At 46.6% G+C, this 12,894-nt stretch overlaps 2 protein-coding genes across 3 annotated transcripts; one reads left to right on the top strand and one right to left on the bottom strand.

Moving 5' to 3' along the window:
- Window positions 1-657: 657 nt before the first annotated feature.
- TADA2B (transcriptional adaptor 2B) lies at window positions 658-5,577 on the bottom strand. Of its 2 annotated transcripts, XR_014566706.1 has the most exons (3): window positions 5,261-5,541; window positions 1,589-4,233; window positions 658-1,549 (listed from the first exon to the last, which is right to left on the bottom strand). XR_014566706.1 is itself a non-coding variant. In XM_083748656.1 (2 exons), the coding sequence occupies exons 1-2, from the start codon at window positions 5,528-5,530 to the stop codon at window positions 3,241-3,243; spliced, it is 1,263 nt and encodes a 420-aa protein (XP_083604782.1). In that variant the 5' UTR covers window positions 5,531-5,577; the 3' UTR covers window positions 2,819-3,240. The 2 variants fall into 2 exon arrangements, 1 of the variants encoding a protein (XP_083604782.1); XM_083748656.1 differs by lacking the exon at window positions 658-1,549 and having other exon boundaries at window positions 2,819-4,233; window positions 5,261-5,577.
- A 313-nt stretch (window positions 5,578-5,890) lies between these two features.
- Window positions 5,891-8,984, top strand: CFAP184 (cilia and flagella associated protein 184; the record flags this gene model as incomplete). The annotated part of the gene is made up of 2 exons (XM_083749575.1): window positions 5,891-7,024; window positions 8,352-8,984. 2 exons carry the CDS (start codon window positions 5,891-5,893, stop codon window positions 8,895-8,897), a joined length of 1,680 nt encoding a protein of 559 aa, XP_083605701.1. The 3' UTR covers window positions 8,898-8,984.
- Between the last annotated feature and the right edge of the window lie 3,910 nt (window positions 8,985-12,894).

Below are 12,894 nucleotides of genomic sequence, written 5' to 3'. Positions count from 1 at the left end.
ATCTCATTGGATAGGTGGAAGTCCTTGTGCTAATGGGATAACTTTGCTGGATATAGCATCCACCTCTTCTGGCTTGCAAGAGGCATCCCCCAAGTTCAAAAACACATTCCACCTAGAAAAAAACAAGGGTGTGTAGTATAATTTTGGTGAGGTGTAGCCTGGGCAGTCTTGAGACCTGAATGTGAAGGCCTGGAGTTGCATTTGGCCCCTGCAGCTGAGGTTTCCACCCACAATAAGCATTAAAATCTCAATGTTTCTTTTAACTGTTAAAAGCTAATAAATAATTATGTGTTCCTTAAAGGTACCCCCGACTCTGGGGTTGCATGCTCATCTTGTTCTATAGGCTGAGGGAGCCGGCGTTTGTTCGCAGACATGTGGCCAGCATGACTAAGCCGCTTCTGGCATACCAGAGCAGCGCACTGAAACACTGTTTAACTTCCTGCCAGAGTGGTACCTACTTGCACTTTGACGTGCTTTCAAACTGCTAGCTGGGACCGAACAACGGGAGCTCACTCTGCCGTGGGGATTTGAACCACCAACCTTCTGATTGGCAAGCCCTAGGTTCTGTGGTTTAGACCACAGTGCCACTGTGGTTCCTTACATGCCCATATTTCTCTATTAGATTTCAGTCACCCTTAAATAATTTTAATGAAACAGTTATATTAAAGTATTTATTCACTATAGTTTTGCTAAGAGGCTTTGCATGAATGTGAAAATGCCACACTGTAAAGACCTTTGCAGAAGTGTAATAAATATTAACACATTTAAAAATTGTTCAGATTATCAAATAAGTTATATTTAGCACCAGTTGCTCCTCTTAAGCAACATTAAAAGGGCTGCCAATGAAATATAAGGCTTACATCAACCTTGTCTAGCAGATGTATTGATTAACATTCAGGAAACTACAGTTATGGCACTAGAGCTAAATAAATACATTTAGATAGTGGCACTCATGTTAACAAAGTTTACCAGTTTTTGAAGGGCAGGAATAACAAAACATGTCATTACTTAGGGTTAGTTGTGCTTCAGTCCTATTGGACTGACCCCTCTGGATGGAACAGTGCATTGACCATAAAACACTGCATAGTTTCTGACCAGAGTAGACTTATTGTCAAAAACAAAGTATCATAATTAAAGTCACATATAAAATGAGAGAAAACCTTTGCTTTGTCAATCACACAAACTGAAAAAGAACACTATTGTTTCCTCAGGGACCTTTGTGCTATTTCTAGTCCATTAGCGGCCGGAAAGGGGAATGTGCAAGAGCTGCCGAGCTACCCATGTATAACAGCTGAAAAAGAGTAGGGGTTAAACACCAGCACATGCAACAGCAGATAAATGGATCTATAGGTGCAGTAGAATGAAATGGCAAATGCCATGTCCTTTCTGAACACTGGATGTGTAAGGAGCCACGTATCAGTGACAGGTTTGTGCTATGCCTCCCTCTGATGTGTTATTCATTGCACTAGGGGGAAGTGACACATTTAAAATTGAATCCACCAGCTGGTGTGGTTTATAAAGTGGGAGAATTCAGAATCTTGTGATACACCTTACACAAAATTCTGAATTCTCCCACTTTATAAACCACATCAGCTGGTGGATTCAACTCTGAATTCACAGGAGTTTGAGGAATAATCTGTAATCCTGAATAGTTAAGAGTCATCAAGGAAGCTGGTGGTGAAACCTACTTATGGTAGAGCTGCACATGAAGATCAGTGTTTTCAAGGCCCAGAGACGGTTTAGCAGGCCAGAAGCATCCCTTTAGCCCTGGGCATTATCACCACAAGCCAATGAAGCCTTTGATGTGGACAGGAGAGCTTGCAGAAGTGCTTTTAAAAAAACTTTTTCCATCTACACCATACAGGAAGCCGTTCTTTAGGCACAGCCCCACTTCATAAGTTTGTATAAAGGACAAGGCCCCTGGGCACACAGTCAACTGCCCTAGAATTGGAGAACTGAGAGAGACCATGAAGGTCCTCTAGTTCAACCCCCTGCAGTGCAGGAACCTTTTGCCCAACATGAGGCAAATGAAGAGTTTCATGCTCTCCAGACTGAGCTATCCCAGACTGGATTGTGGTAACAGCAAAGTTATACTTTGTCCCAACAGCTGATAAATGAGCATTTGCATTTGACACGACCCTTTTCAAGCTTACTCTTTTGATAACTATGCTACCTGCTGCATTAAGAGGCAATTTGGCCTAAATCAGGCCTGCCTGCATAATTTGTAATCTAGGCAGCAGCTTAGAAAGCCTCAATATTTTTGCTTCTTGCCCAAGACTGAAAAACCAAGGAACCTGTTAAGATCCCACCCACCGGTCATAGTTTCAAGTGGTGCAAACTTCCCATAAGCACATATTGTGACAGTGGATTCTACTGAGCCAGGTGGTGCCTACCGCCATGTAACGGATGTGTGTGTATGAGATTTCTATATGAATCCAGAGAAAACCTTTGTGCATGCAAAGATTCTTCACTGTGTCTTTAGTCACAGAAATGGTGTCATGTAGAGCTGCTGGCTAACCACTACATTCAGAATCACAATGCCAGTTACTTGCCAAAGACAAGTCATGGGTTTATATTCAGCTAGCTGGTGGAGCCAGTCTACTCTTAAAATTGCCATGTGTACATTCAAGCAAGTGAGCAGATACCCTTTAATGCCCTCTTGATTTGCGTTCATTATGCTCTTCTACTGTTGCAGCAAAATATATTGTTTTGGCAATGAACCATAGCTTATAGCTAAGGATCTTCACTAAAAATCTTAATTTCTCTGTGCTTTTGAAGTTTAGTACCCAGGATTTAGTAAAAGACACATGCACCCCAATCCTATTCAAGTTTACTCAACAGCAAGTTCCTCTGAATTCAGTCAGATTTACTCCCCAAGTAAGTGTACAGAGGACTGCAGCTTCACTCTGCACTATGTCTGTAAGAAGCTGAAGGTCTCCCCCTCTCCACACAAATAGCTTCTACAGCAGAGGTGGATCTCAGTAACTACTGCCACATTTGCTATACTAGTCAAAGATAAGTGAGTCACATATCCCACAATTATTTTAAAAGCAATTTCCTCCTCTCAAGGAAGCTGTCTGGGTCGCAAAGTACGATCTAGCATTTGCATGATTCAATACAGAAGAATCCAGTTCAGTTTAGGATTTTAAGCTTTTACAAGAGAATCCTAGGTTTTAAGAAAAGGATAAGCAAGTGAAGTGACTATTAGTTCATACTATTTCAAGGGAGAAAGAACAAGATTCAAGAGGCATCCCTGGATATCCAACCACTTTCAGTTAAGAAGTTCAAAATCCTTTTCTTTAGTACCTTATCCAGGTAACTAGGAAGGCGACTTTTTGATGGAATGCCCTGCCTTTTTTGGAGATGATCTTTAATGATAATAGTTTTAACAGTCACGTAACGTGCTGGACTCAGATTAATAGAGCTACAAAGCACTTTCTCTCGGTCAGATAACAGTTCAAAGCCAGGTAAGTTTTCAATTGCTGCAAATTCCCCATCTTTACCATCTTCTTTCCCCCTCTTTGAAGTACCAATATTCTTATTTTCCTTCCTTTTCTCTCGTTTGTGTCTAGCTGCTTCATATTCTGCAGATTCTTCCATTTTTGTTATACCATTCCGCCGATATCGTTGTAGTTCCCTAATCTTGGTTCGAAGTACTTTCTCTTTGTGCAAGTTTTCAAAGAAATCATCAAACTCCTTGCAAGACATAAACTGATAGAGAGACCTTAATTTTAACCGCAGCTCTTTTTCTTCTTTTGTGATTTTACGTTTTGAAGGTTTTTCTTTATCTCTTCTGTCTTTGCCTAAAAAAGCAGGGACCAAGTTGTAGTCACGGGCAATGTTCTTTCGTCTCTGTCTCTCCTTCAGTTTTCTTACATACATGTCCACATGAGCTCTTTTTAATTCTATTTCGACATCATCATCATCATAGTTTACTGAAAGGCCACTGATTAGAGTCTCTGCATCTTGGTCATATTCAATCTCATAATCATCTCGAAGTGGCATATATCCCAGCTGCTGTTGTTCAGCCACTGATATATCTAGAGGTGGCAGAGGCATGGTCAGGCTAGGTGAAAGTGGGCCTCCAGTTGGGCAGGTGTGATCAGTCACTCTGTTGGGAATAACATCAGGGATGCAGGCCTTCCCAAGGTTACCATGTATATACATGCTTACATAGTGTTCCATCACTTCCTGAGGCGTTCGTGATGCTCCAACATGAGCAGCCATATCTTCCTAGAATAAAATTAAAATTAAATATATGAAGACCTTTAAAATTATAAGATTATCCCATATACAGTATGTAAGGTAAAGGTACCCTTGACCATTAGGTCCAGTTGTGGCCGACTTTGGGGTTGTGATGCTCATCTCGCTTTATTGGCCGAGGGAGCCGGCATACAGCTTCCGTGTCATGTGGCCAGCATGACGAAGCCGCTTCTGGCGAACCAGAGCAGCACATGGAAACGGCGTTTACCTTCCCGCCGGAAGTAGACCTATTTATCTACTTGCACTTTGACGTGCTTCAAACTGCTAGGTTGGTAGGAGCAGGGATCAAGCAACGGGAGCTCACCCGGTCGTGGGGATTCGATCCACCAACCTTCTGTTTGGCAAGTGCTAGGCTCTGTGGCTTAAGCCACAGCGCCACCCACATCCCTATACAGTATGTAATAAATGTCAATTTCTAGATAAGAGCAGTGGCATTCCTTCATAAAACTAGAGAGTAATATTTCACATTATAATACTTATAAATAGTGTTAATGAATGCTAGGGCTTGTTCATACCAAGGATTTACCCCAAACAGCAACGATAGTTTGTTATATGCACACACAAAGATCAAGTAGTCCCTAACTCGAGCTGTTAGATCCATTCCTTTCCCCACAAATTCACATCTTGATACATGCACATTAAACTGAAGCTCTCTAAAAGAACAGTATTAAATGTATCCAATGGTGCCTTTTTTCTTGGGTTCTCAAACTGCCGCCAGGACCCTCTTGAGATGGCTGAAAATTACTCAGCCCACCAGTCATAACATCGTGACAGATGAAGTCCTAATCAGCTGACAAGTAATGGCATTTTCTAATGATATTTAAGCCATCTTTGGAAATTTCTAAATTATTGGCCACAGAAAGCATGGCAAAGGGGTGAATGGCCCGGGACGCGAATGAGGCGGGGGGGGGGGCGCCCAGGGAACGCGAGAAGAGCCCCTTCCGCGAGGGCGGGGAGGGCCGGAGCCCCGAGGGGGGGGGAGCGCCCTCTCCCTCACCCAGTTGCCGAAGCCGAACTGCTCGATGGCGTCCAGCAGGAGCTGCTCTTCGCGGCTGCTCCAGCCGCCCTCGGCCTCGGCGCCCCAGAGCGTGAAGCGCCCGCCGTCCACCAGCTGGTAGCCGTGCCAGCGCCGGTGAGGCCCGATCTCCGCGCCCGCCGAGAAGCACTCCGGGCACAGCTCGATGTCGGCGCACTCGGTGCAGCGGAAGCGCAGGGAGCTCACTTCGGCCAGGCAATACACGCAGTACTTCTTGCCCAGCTCCGCCATCTTGGTTCCCCCCGCCCTCGGGAAAACAAAAAGGGGGGAGGGAGGCCGGCGCACAGCTGACGTGAGAGAGGCTGGGCGGGCCCCGCCCCCGCCGGGCCACCTCCGCCTATCGGCGCCCAAGGCCGGCGCGGCCAATCGAGCTTCGAGGCTCGGCCTCGCGCTTCGTCTCGCCTCGCCGGTTGAGCGGCTCTCCCCTTCGCCTATCAGCAGCTCCGAGAGGCCCGTGGGCGTGGCCCAGGCGAGAGCGGCGAATCGAGTTTCGCAGCTCTGGTCCGCGTTTCCCCTGGCAACCGCCGTGCCCGCCCACAGAGCGGTTACTGTGGAGACGCGGAGACGCCGCTGCGCGGAGCCGGGGAAGCCATGGAGGAGACGGAGACCATGGAGGCGGCGGGCGGGGACGCGGCTGCCGAGGCCCCGCTTCCCCCGCCGGAGGCGCCCCCTGAACCCGCGGAGGCGGCCCCGGGGGAGGCCGAGGGCCCGGAGGAAGCGCCCGCCTCGGGCCCCGAGGAGCCTGCGCCGGCGGACAGGGCCGAGGCCGAGCCGGCGGGCGCGGAGGAGCCGGCGGGCGAAGGGGAGCCGCAGGAGCCGGGCTCGGAAGAGGCGCCCGGCCCGGAGGAAGCGAGCGAGGCCTCCGCGGGGGCGGAGCAGCAGGGCGCGGGCTCCGTGGAAGGGGGGCTGGAGGGGGAGGAGAAGGAGGAGAAGGAGGGCGGCGGCGGCGGCGAGGGGGAGGAGGAGGCGGCGGCGGAGGAAGGGGCCCCGCCTGAGGCGGAGACCCAGGAGGCCGTGGAGCCGCGCGAGGCGCCCTCCGTGTCGGTGGCGCTGCCCAGCGAGGCCACCTTCGCGGCGGGAGAGCTGCTGGAGCCGCCTCCGCTGCAGACCGGCGTGGAACTGGGGCGCCGCATCAGCCTGAGCCTGCGGGACCTGGAGCTGAGGCGCCCCAGCGGGCTGTCGCTGGAGGTGGGCAGCAGCGCCGGGAGCTGGGAGGCCGAGGAGGCGGCGGCGCCGGCCGAGGAGACGGAGGAGCAGCGCGAGCGGCGCCAGGCCGAGGAGCAGCTCCGGCGGCAGGAGCTGGCCGAGCAGTACCGGCAGCTGCTGGTGGAGCGGGCGCGCCTGCAGCACTACAACGCCAAGCTGCAGAGCAAGCTGAGCGAGCTGCTGAACAAGGCCAAGAGCAAGGAGCGCGTCCGGCAGGAGCTGGAGCAGCACATCTCGGACAAGGAGCAGCGCTACAGCCGCTACCTGGCCATGCTGGAGGAGCTGCGCACCCAGCAGGCCGACGAGGCCGCCTGGTTCCAGAAGCAGATCGACGACGCCCGCCTCTCCTGCAGCCAGAAGCTGGCCAAGGTCGAGAGTGCCTGGAAGGCCCACCAGGCGCTCAAGATGGAGGTGGCCGTGTACACCGTGGGGCGCCGGCTGGGGAGCAAGCAAGCCGCTGTCGACAGAGTGGGCCAGATCCAGGCCAGGGAGCAGAGCAAGGAAAGGGAGATGACGGAGGTGAGACCTGCCCGGAGAAGTCTGCCCAGACAGTCCAGCCATGGATTAGACTTGCTTCTCCCCCTCACCCATCAACGAAAAAACCCAAACGCACGCCTCGGCTCCCTCCAGCCACCTCACTGGCAGGAGACTGTGGTGCAGCTACTTAATTCTCCCCTGGAAATTACGGTCTTATCAGCTTAGGCAGTTTATTATTTCAGGTGTCATGCACAGTTAATATTTGCCCTCCCCTTCCATGCTTTAAAACTGCTTCTGCAGTGGAGGAGGGATAAGGCAATATGGTGTCCTCTGAGCAGCCTCAGACAGCATAACCAACGGTTTGGGCTGATGGGACTCATAGTCCATCAACATGTGGACGGCACAACATTGGCTACCCATGTTAGAGCAACGATACCAAAACCAAGTTGTAAACCCTGATAGTAATAGTACAGTGGTACCTCAGTTTATGAACAGCCCTTTAATGAACTATTTGGTTTACAAACTCCGCAAAACCAGAAGCAGTGTTCCGGTCTACAAACAAGCCGAACGGTAGCAGGGCACTGGCGGCAGGAGGCCTCATTAGGGAAAGCGCGCCTCGGTTTAAGAATGGATTTGGTTTAAGAACGGACTTCATGAAAAGATTAAGTTCGTAAACCGAGGTACCATTGTAGTCAATAATAGGGCCACGGGTAAACAAGGAAAGCCTATGTAGTTATGTCCATCACATGTGCTTAGGCTTATTATACATAGAAACTTATGGTGATAAAAAAAAGTAAGAGGCAACATCCTGAGCATCTTGTAGTCTGAACTATTTTAAAAGTCAATTTTATTGAGGTTTATTTATAGGTGTTACGGCTGGTAAAGACTGATCCAGAGTTCACATAAACTCCCGACAGTTCCTGTTCCAACCCCAATCACCTCCCATAATAGTTTCTCACCTGGAAGAGTTTCATCCCACATCAACTGTTCCACATACAGTCAATAGGGGAGTTGTGGCTGCTTCTATTCCATTCCTCGAGTTCTTCAAATCTGCTTCGAGTTAAATCCTTTGGGTTGTACTCTAAGTAGCACTAAGTCTATGGTTCCATCCCAGCAAGGGTTTTTTTCTCTTTTTGTAGGAAATGTATATTTGTGCATGTTGTAACTTCCATTTTTAACATTTTAACTTTCCACCATGCCTCTCCTACCTGCTCTGGGGTTTCCTTAAATTCCCTGGAACAGATTTGGGGAAAATGAGAGCTGTATGTAGAGGAGACGGGTGGGGGAAGTCGTGTGGTAGAGGTGATCCTTGCATTTGCACAACTTGGGTAGGATATCTGTAGACTCACTTCAGTTTTTATCATGCTAGGTTCGACTGGAAAATATAAAGCTGAAACACAGGATCCAAAAGCTTGATGCAAGTTTAAAAGCCATGGAAGAGTTAGCAGAAGGTCTGCACTTAATAGATTTTGAGCAACTGAAAATAGAGAACCAAACCTACAATGAAAAGATTGAAGAGCGCAATGAGGAGCTTATGAAGCTCCGGAAAAAGATAACCAACACAGTGCAAGTTCTTACTCAAGTGAAGGAAAAACTGCAGTTTGTGGAAGGAGAGAATCATGGCCAAAGGTCTCAACTAATGGCAGTTGAGGCTTTAGTGGCCCAAAGGAGAGAGATTCTAACAAAGACTAAACAGGCTAGGGACAAATTGCGAATGGACAATCAGAGGCTCTACCAGAAGTGCGGCTTACTTGGGAATACACTGCTGTTAAGGGACTTTGAAGAGAAGGTAACTGCTGCTGAAATGCTGAATGAAAGGCTGGAGGTACTGAAACGCCATCATGCTGCAATCTCCCTTACTTGCAAAGGGGTAAAGAAGAAAATCAGAGGGGTGACATCTTTTCTACCGCTCTAAACTTTATTTTAAATGTCGAAAAGAGCAAAGTAGAGTGTGCACTATAAAATATTACATTAAATAGCAATTAGTTGTTTGTCCTTAGAATCTTTGTTCCAGATATTGTTCCTATTTCCAGAAGATAACAGTGCTTTAAAACCAAATCAATTTGTCCAACTGGCTTCCAACTGTCAGTTAAAAGTTTTCAACAACTGATAGTTGTGCTTAGTTTAATTACTTTCAAAAAGTAACAACTTGAAACTATCAGTGCCTTGATGTGATCATACCGGTATTTTCAATCAACTCTTTAGATTCTCCACATCCTCTTTCTGGGCCAACTGCTGCCTTCTGCACATATACACCAAGCAGTGTGGTGGGTAACAAACTTTTGCAGTGGGTACAGGACCAAAGGGGGAAAAGGCCCACTGGTGGGATTTTGCAAGGGTTCCTTATCTTTGGACACATGGGCGGGCTTGGGATTTTGATGAAGTGTTGGTGTGCCACCACAAAATGGCAGTCCTACAGCAGCAATCCTACACAAATTTACATAGCAATAAATTATTTTGTGTAACATTAAGAGGTCAATATTTATTTGTAAGTTGCTGTAGGAGTCTGTCTTGGCTAAAGAATAGGATAAAAACATTGATAATGCGAATAGCAGCAAGTCATCCAGTGCCTGCCATGGTACACAACAGTTCAAGTGCATGGAAGGGAGAGCCAGATGCTTGCTTTAAAAAACTTTTATTTAAAAGTCTTTAGAAAAATCTGTCTTGTGTGGGTGGAGAGCTTCATGGATGCTAGGCCTATTGCTCAGGTGTGTAAGGTTTCTGAGAGTTGTGTGTTGTGCCTGAAAGATGTTGATTGATTACACCCAGAATGCAGAAGGTTCTTAGTGACCAAGTAAATCAGTGTTTCCCAATCGGGGGCCACATGGTCCCATGGTGCCCCCCAGGATATTCCAAGGGGCCCCCAGGTGAAAAACCACATAAATGGAGGGGCACAGAATGAGGCTAGGGGGCTACAGAGAAAAGTGAGAAGTGAAGGGGGGAATCATATTTTTTTTAATGTAATTAATTTTTTATTGGTTTTTCCACAATTAATTTCCACAATTTACAAAAAACAACCCCCATCCCCATTCACAAAAACATTTCAAAACCTTATCTTTGAGGTTCTTTAGACCTCATGACTTCCCTCCATTCCCTCTTCTGGTTCCTCCTCATAGGCGCCGACTCCATGGGGCCTGAGAGGGCCTGAGCCCCCTCAAAAATTCGTTTGGGGGGGCTCTGCCCCCCCAATAATTTAAGAAAAGTATTACCGTAAATTTCGCTCTATAACATGCAGATTTTTTCTCCTAAAAAGTAAGGGGAAATGTCTGTGCGTGTTATTGAGCGAATGTGTGGTCCCTGGAACTGACTCGCCGGAGCGCAGGGGCAAAAATAGGCAAAAATCAGGCAAAAATAAGATCGGGCGGAGGGAAGGCGGAAGCTGCTGCTTTCCTGCATTCTGCCTCAGGGTCTTACTGCCCACCCGCTTCTGTGGCTGCGTTTGCTCAAACTCAACAAAGAGCAGGGAATCCCCTGCCCTCTTGGCAAGCAGAGGGTTAAGGAAAGGATTGAGTCCTTCTTTTTCTAATTCTTTCCTAGTCACACTGCCTGCAGGCTCCAGCCCACCACCTCCTCCTCTCTGTGCTCTAGGGACTCGCAGGTGGGAGAGAGAGGGAGGGGGCTGGCTTGGGGGGGGGGACTTTTGCCTTCCTTTCCTCCCCCCCACCCCGTTAAACTCCTCCCCTGCATTCTTAGCCAGCTGCTTCTCCGCACACCCCTCTTGTGCTTCTTGTCCCTTCTGTGTTTTTCCTTCCCTCCCCATTTAAAACGTGGTGACAAAGCACAGATCCACATGGATCCTCAGGATTTTTGCATTGGGTCACTCCAAATTCACCATCAGATCACATTACATGTCCATGGCTACAGTCTGTACCAAAAAAATCATGCACCCACTGTTGCCTGGGGCTGCAATGGTGCAAAAACGTGGTTACAAAGCATGGATCCACAGGATCTTTGCACTGGGTCGCCCCAAATTCACCATCAGATAACATAGCATGTCCATGGCTATAGCCTGCACCAAAAAAATCACGCACCCACTGTGGCCTGGGGCCACAATGGTGCAAAAACGTGGTTACAAAGCACGGATCCACATGGATCCTCAGGATTTTTGCATTGGGTCACCCCAAATTCACCATCAGATCACATAGCATGTTCATGGCTACATCTTGCACCAAAAAAATCACGCACCCACTGTTGCCTAGGGTCACAGTGGTGCAAAAACGTGGTTACAAAGCACAGATCCACATGGATCCTCAGGATTTTTGCATTGGGTCACCCCAAATTCACCATCAGATCACATAGCATGTTCATGGCTACATCTTGCACCAAAAAAATCACGCACCCACTGTTGCCTAGGGTCACAGTGGTGCAAAAACGTGGTTACAAAGCACGGATCCACATGGATCCTCAGGATTTTTGCATTGGGCTACTCCAAACTCACTGCCAGATATTAAAAATCTTTATAAAATAGAGAATTAAATACATACAGAATGTTAAATTTTCAGTTTCGAAATATTAGTACTAGTTTAGTACTGTATTTCTATATTACTATGGTACTGTATTAGTTATTTTCAAATACTTAAATATTTTTAGGGTGTAAGACCCAATTAAAGCCCGTTATTTACATACAGTATTACAGTATTTACATACAGTATTAGGCATACTGTATTAACTTTATTAACTGTATTAAAGCATTAACTTTGAGATATTATTTTTATTTAATGAACCCTCAGCCTTATTCAAAGTAAGCTTAAATTAGCTATTTCACTTATTAATCAAAGTGCTATTACTGTGCTACAGCAATATTTTATGTTTTATTCTTTTAATGATAGTTTAGGATTTATTTAAATATCATTTCAGTCTTTTCAGAGCTATATATTCACTGCTCTGTAATAGTCTATAAGCATAATTGTTACTGTAAATTAAATTAGCTTTTTACGAAAATACCGTGCGTGTTTATGTTTTGTTTCTTTTTTCAAAGCCAAAAAGTGTTTCAGGCTTGTCGAGTTCCCCGGAGTGTGGAGTTATAGAGAGTCGAGTTTTCGAAGTTCTAATGTTGATCATATGACTCTAAAATACTTTTAAAAAACTTTAAAACTCACTAATTTTCATCTAAAATTTAGAAAACTTCCCGGGGCAGGACCCCGGTATGGGCCCGCCCAATATTTTTTATAAGTCGGCACCCCTGTTCCTCCTTCTGCATTTCCATACATATACTTCATCAATTCTTCTTCTACTGTTATCCAACTTTTTGCTGATTGCAAGTGTGCTGTATAAGCCTGCCAATGTATCAGTTTATTTACATTATTTTACACATATACAATAAGTGTTTCCCATTCTTTTCCTTAACTTTGGCATATTTAAATTTCACTAGAAGGAGGCTATCAGTTAAATCAGATTTAAAATCCTGCTCACCTTCCTCAGAGTCTCCTTTTAAGTCTCAGAGGCTGTAATTTCTGCCTCATTTCAGCCACCAAGGCATTCCCAAATATTTCCTGCCTACCACCCATGCCCCATGGCAGCCATTTTGTGAGTGGTGCCCAGAGTGCTCTCAAAATTTAACATGTGTCCACTGGTCTAAAATGTTTGGTGACCTCTGGGTCCACAGTGCGGCAATCATTCTTCCTCCTGATCTCCGTCTTTGTTGTTCAACTTACAACTTTCAGGTAGCTCCTTTAAATTTGATGCAGTGTGCCACTTTTTTGGATCATCAATTTCAAGGGGTGTAAATGATTTATTTTTCCGCCAGTTTGATGGCCACTAGTTTCAGTTCTTGATGATGCTTCAGGGTTTCAGGTGACAGGTTTTGCAAGACAAGCACTGGTTGACCATTGACAGTTCATGTATGCTTCACAAGTGCCACATTATATCCCCTTTCTACATGTAACATGCAAAATTGATCACTGCGTCTTGAG

Source organism: Podarcis gaigeae (genome assembly GCF_964106915.1).
Source record: "Podarcis gaigeae genome assembly, chromosome: 7".
NCBI lineage: Eukaryota > Metazoa > Chordata > Lepidosauria > Squamata > Lacertidae > Podarcis > Podarcis gaigeae.
Note: the sequence above shows the minus strand (reverse complement) of the source record. Positions and strands in the feature narration are given on the sequence as shown.

Bases quoted from the DNA above. Each gene is read 5' to 3' on its own strand.
- TADA2B (XM_083748656.1), bottom strand. From the start codon at position 5,530: ATGGCGGAGCTGGGCAAGAAGTACTGCGTGTATTGCCTGGCCGAAGTG. The intron at 4,234-5,260 runs GTGAGGGAGAGG...ATTTTATTCTAG, and splicing joins AGTTCGGCTTCGGCAACTGG to GAAGATATGGCTGCTCATGT.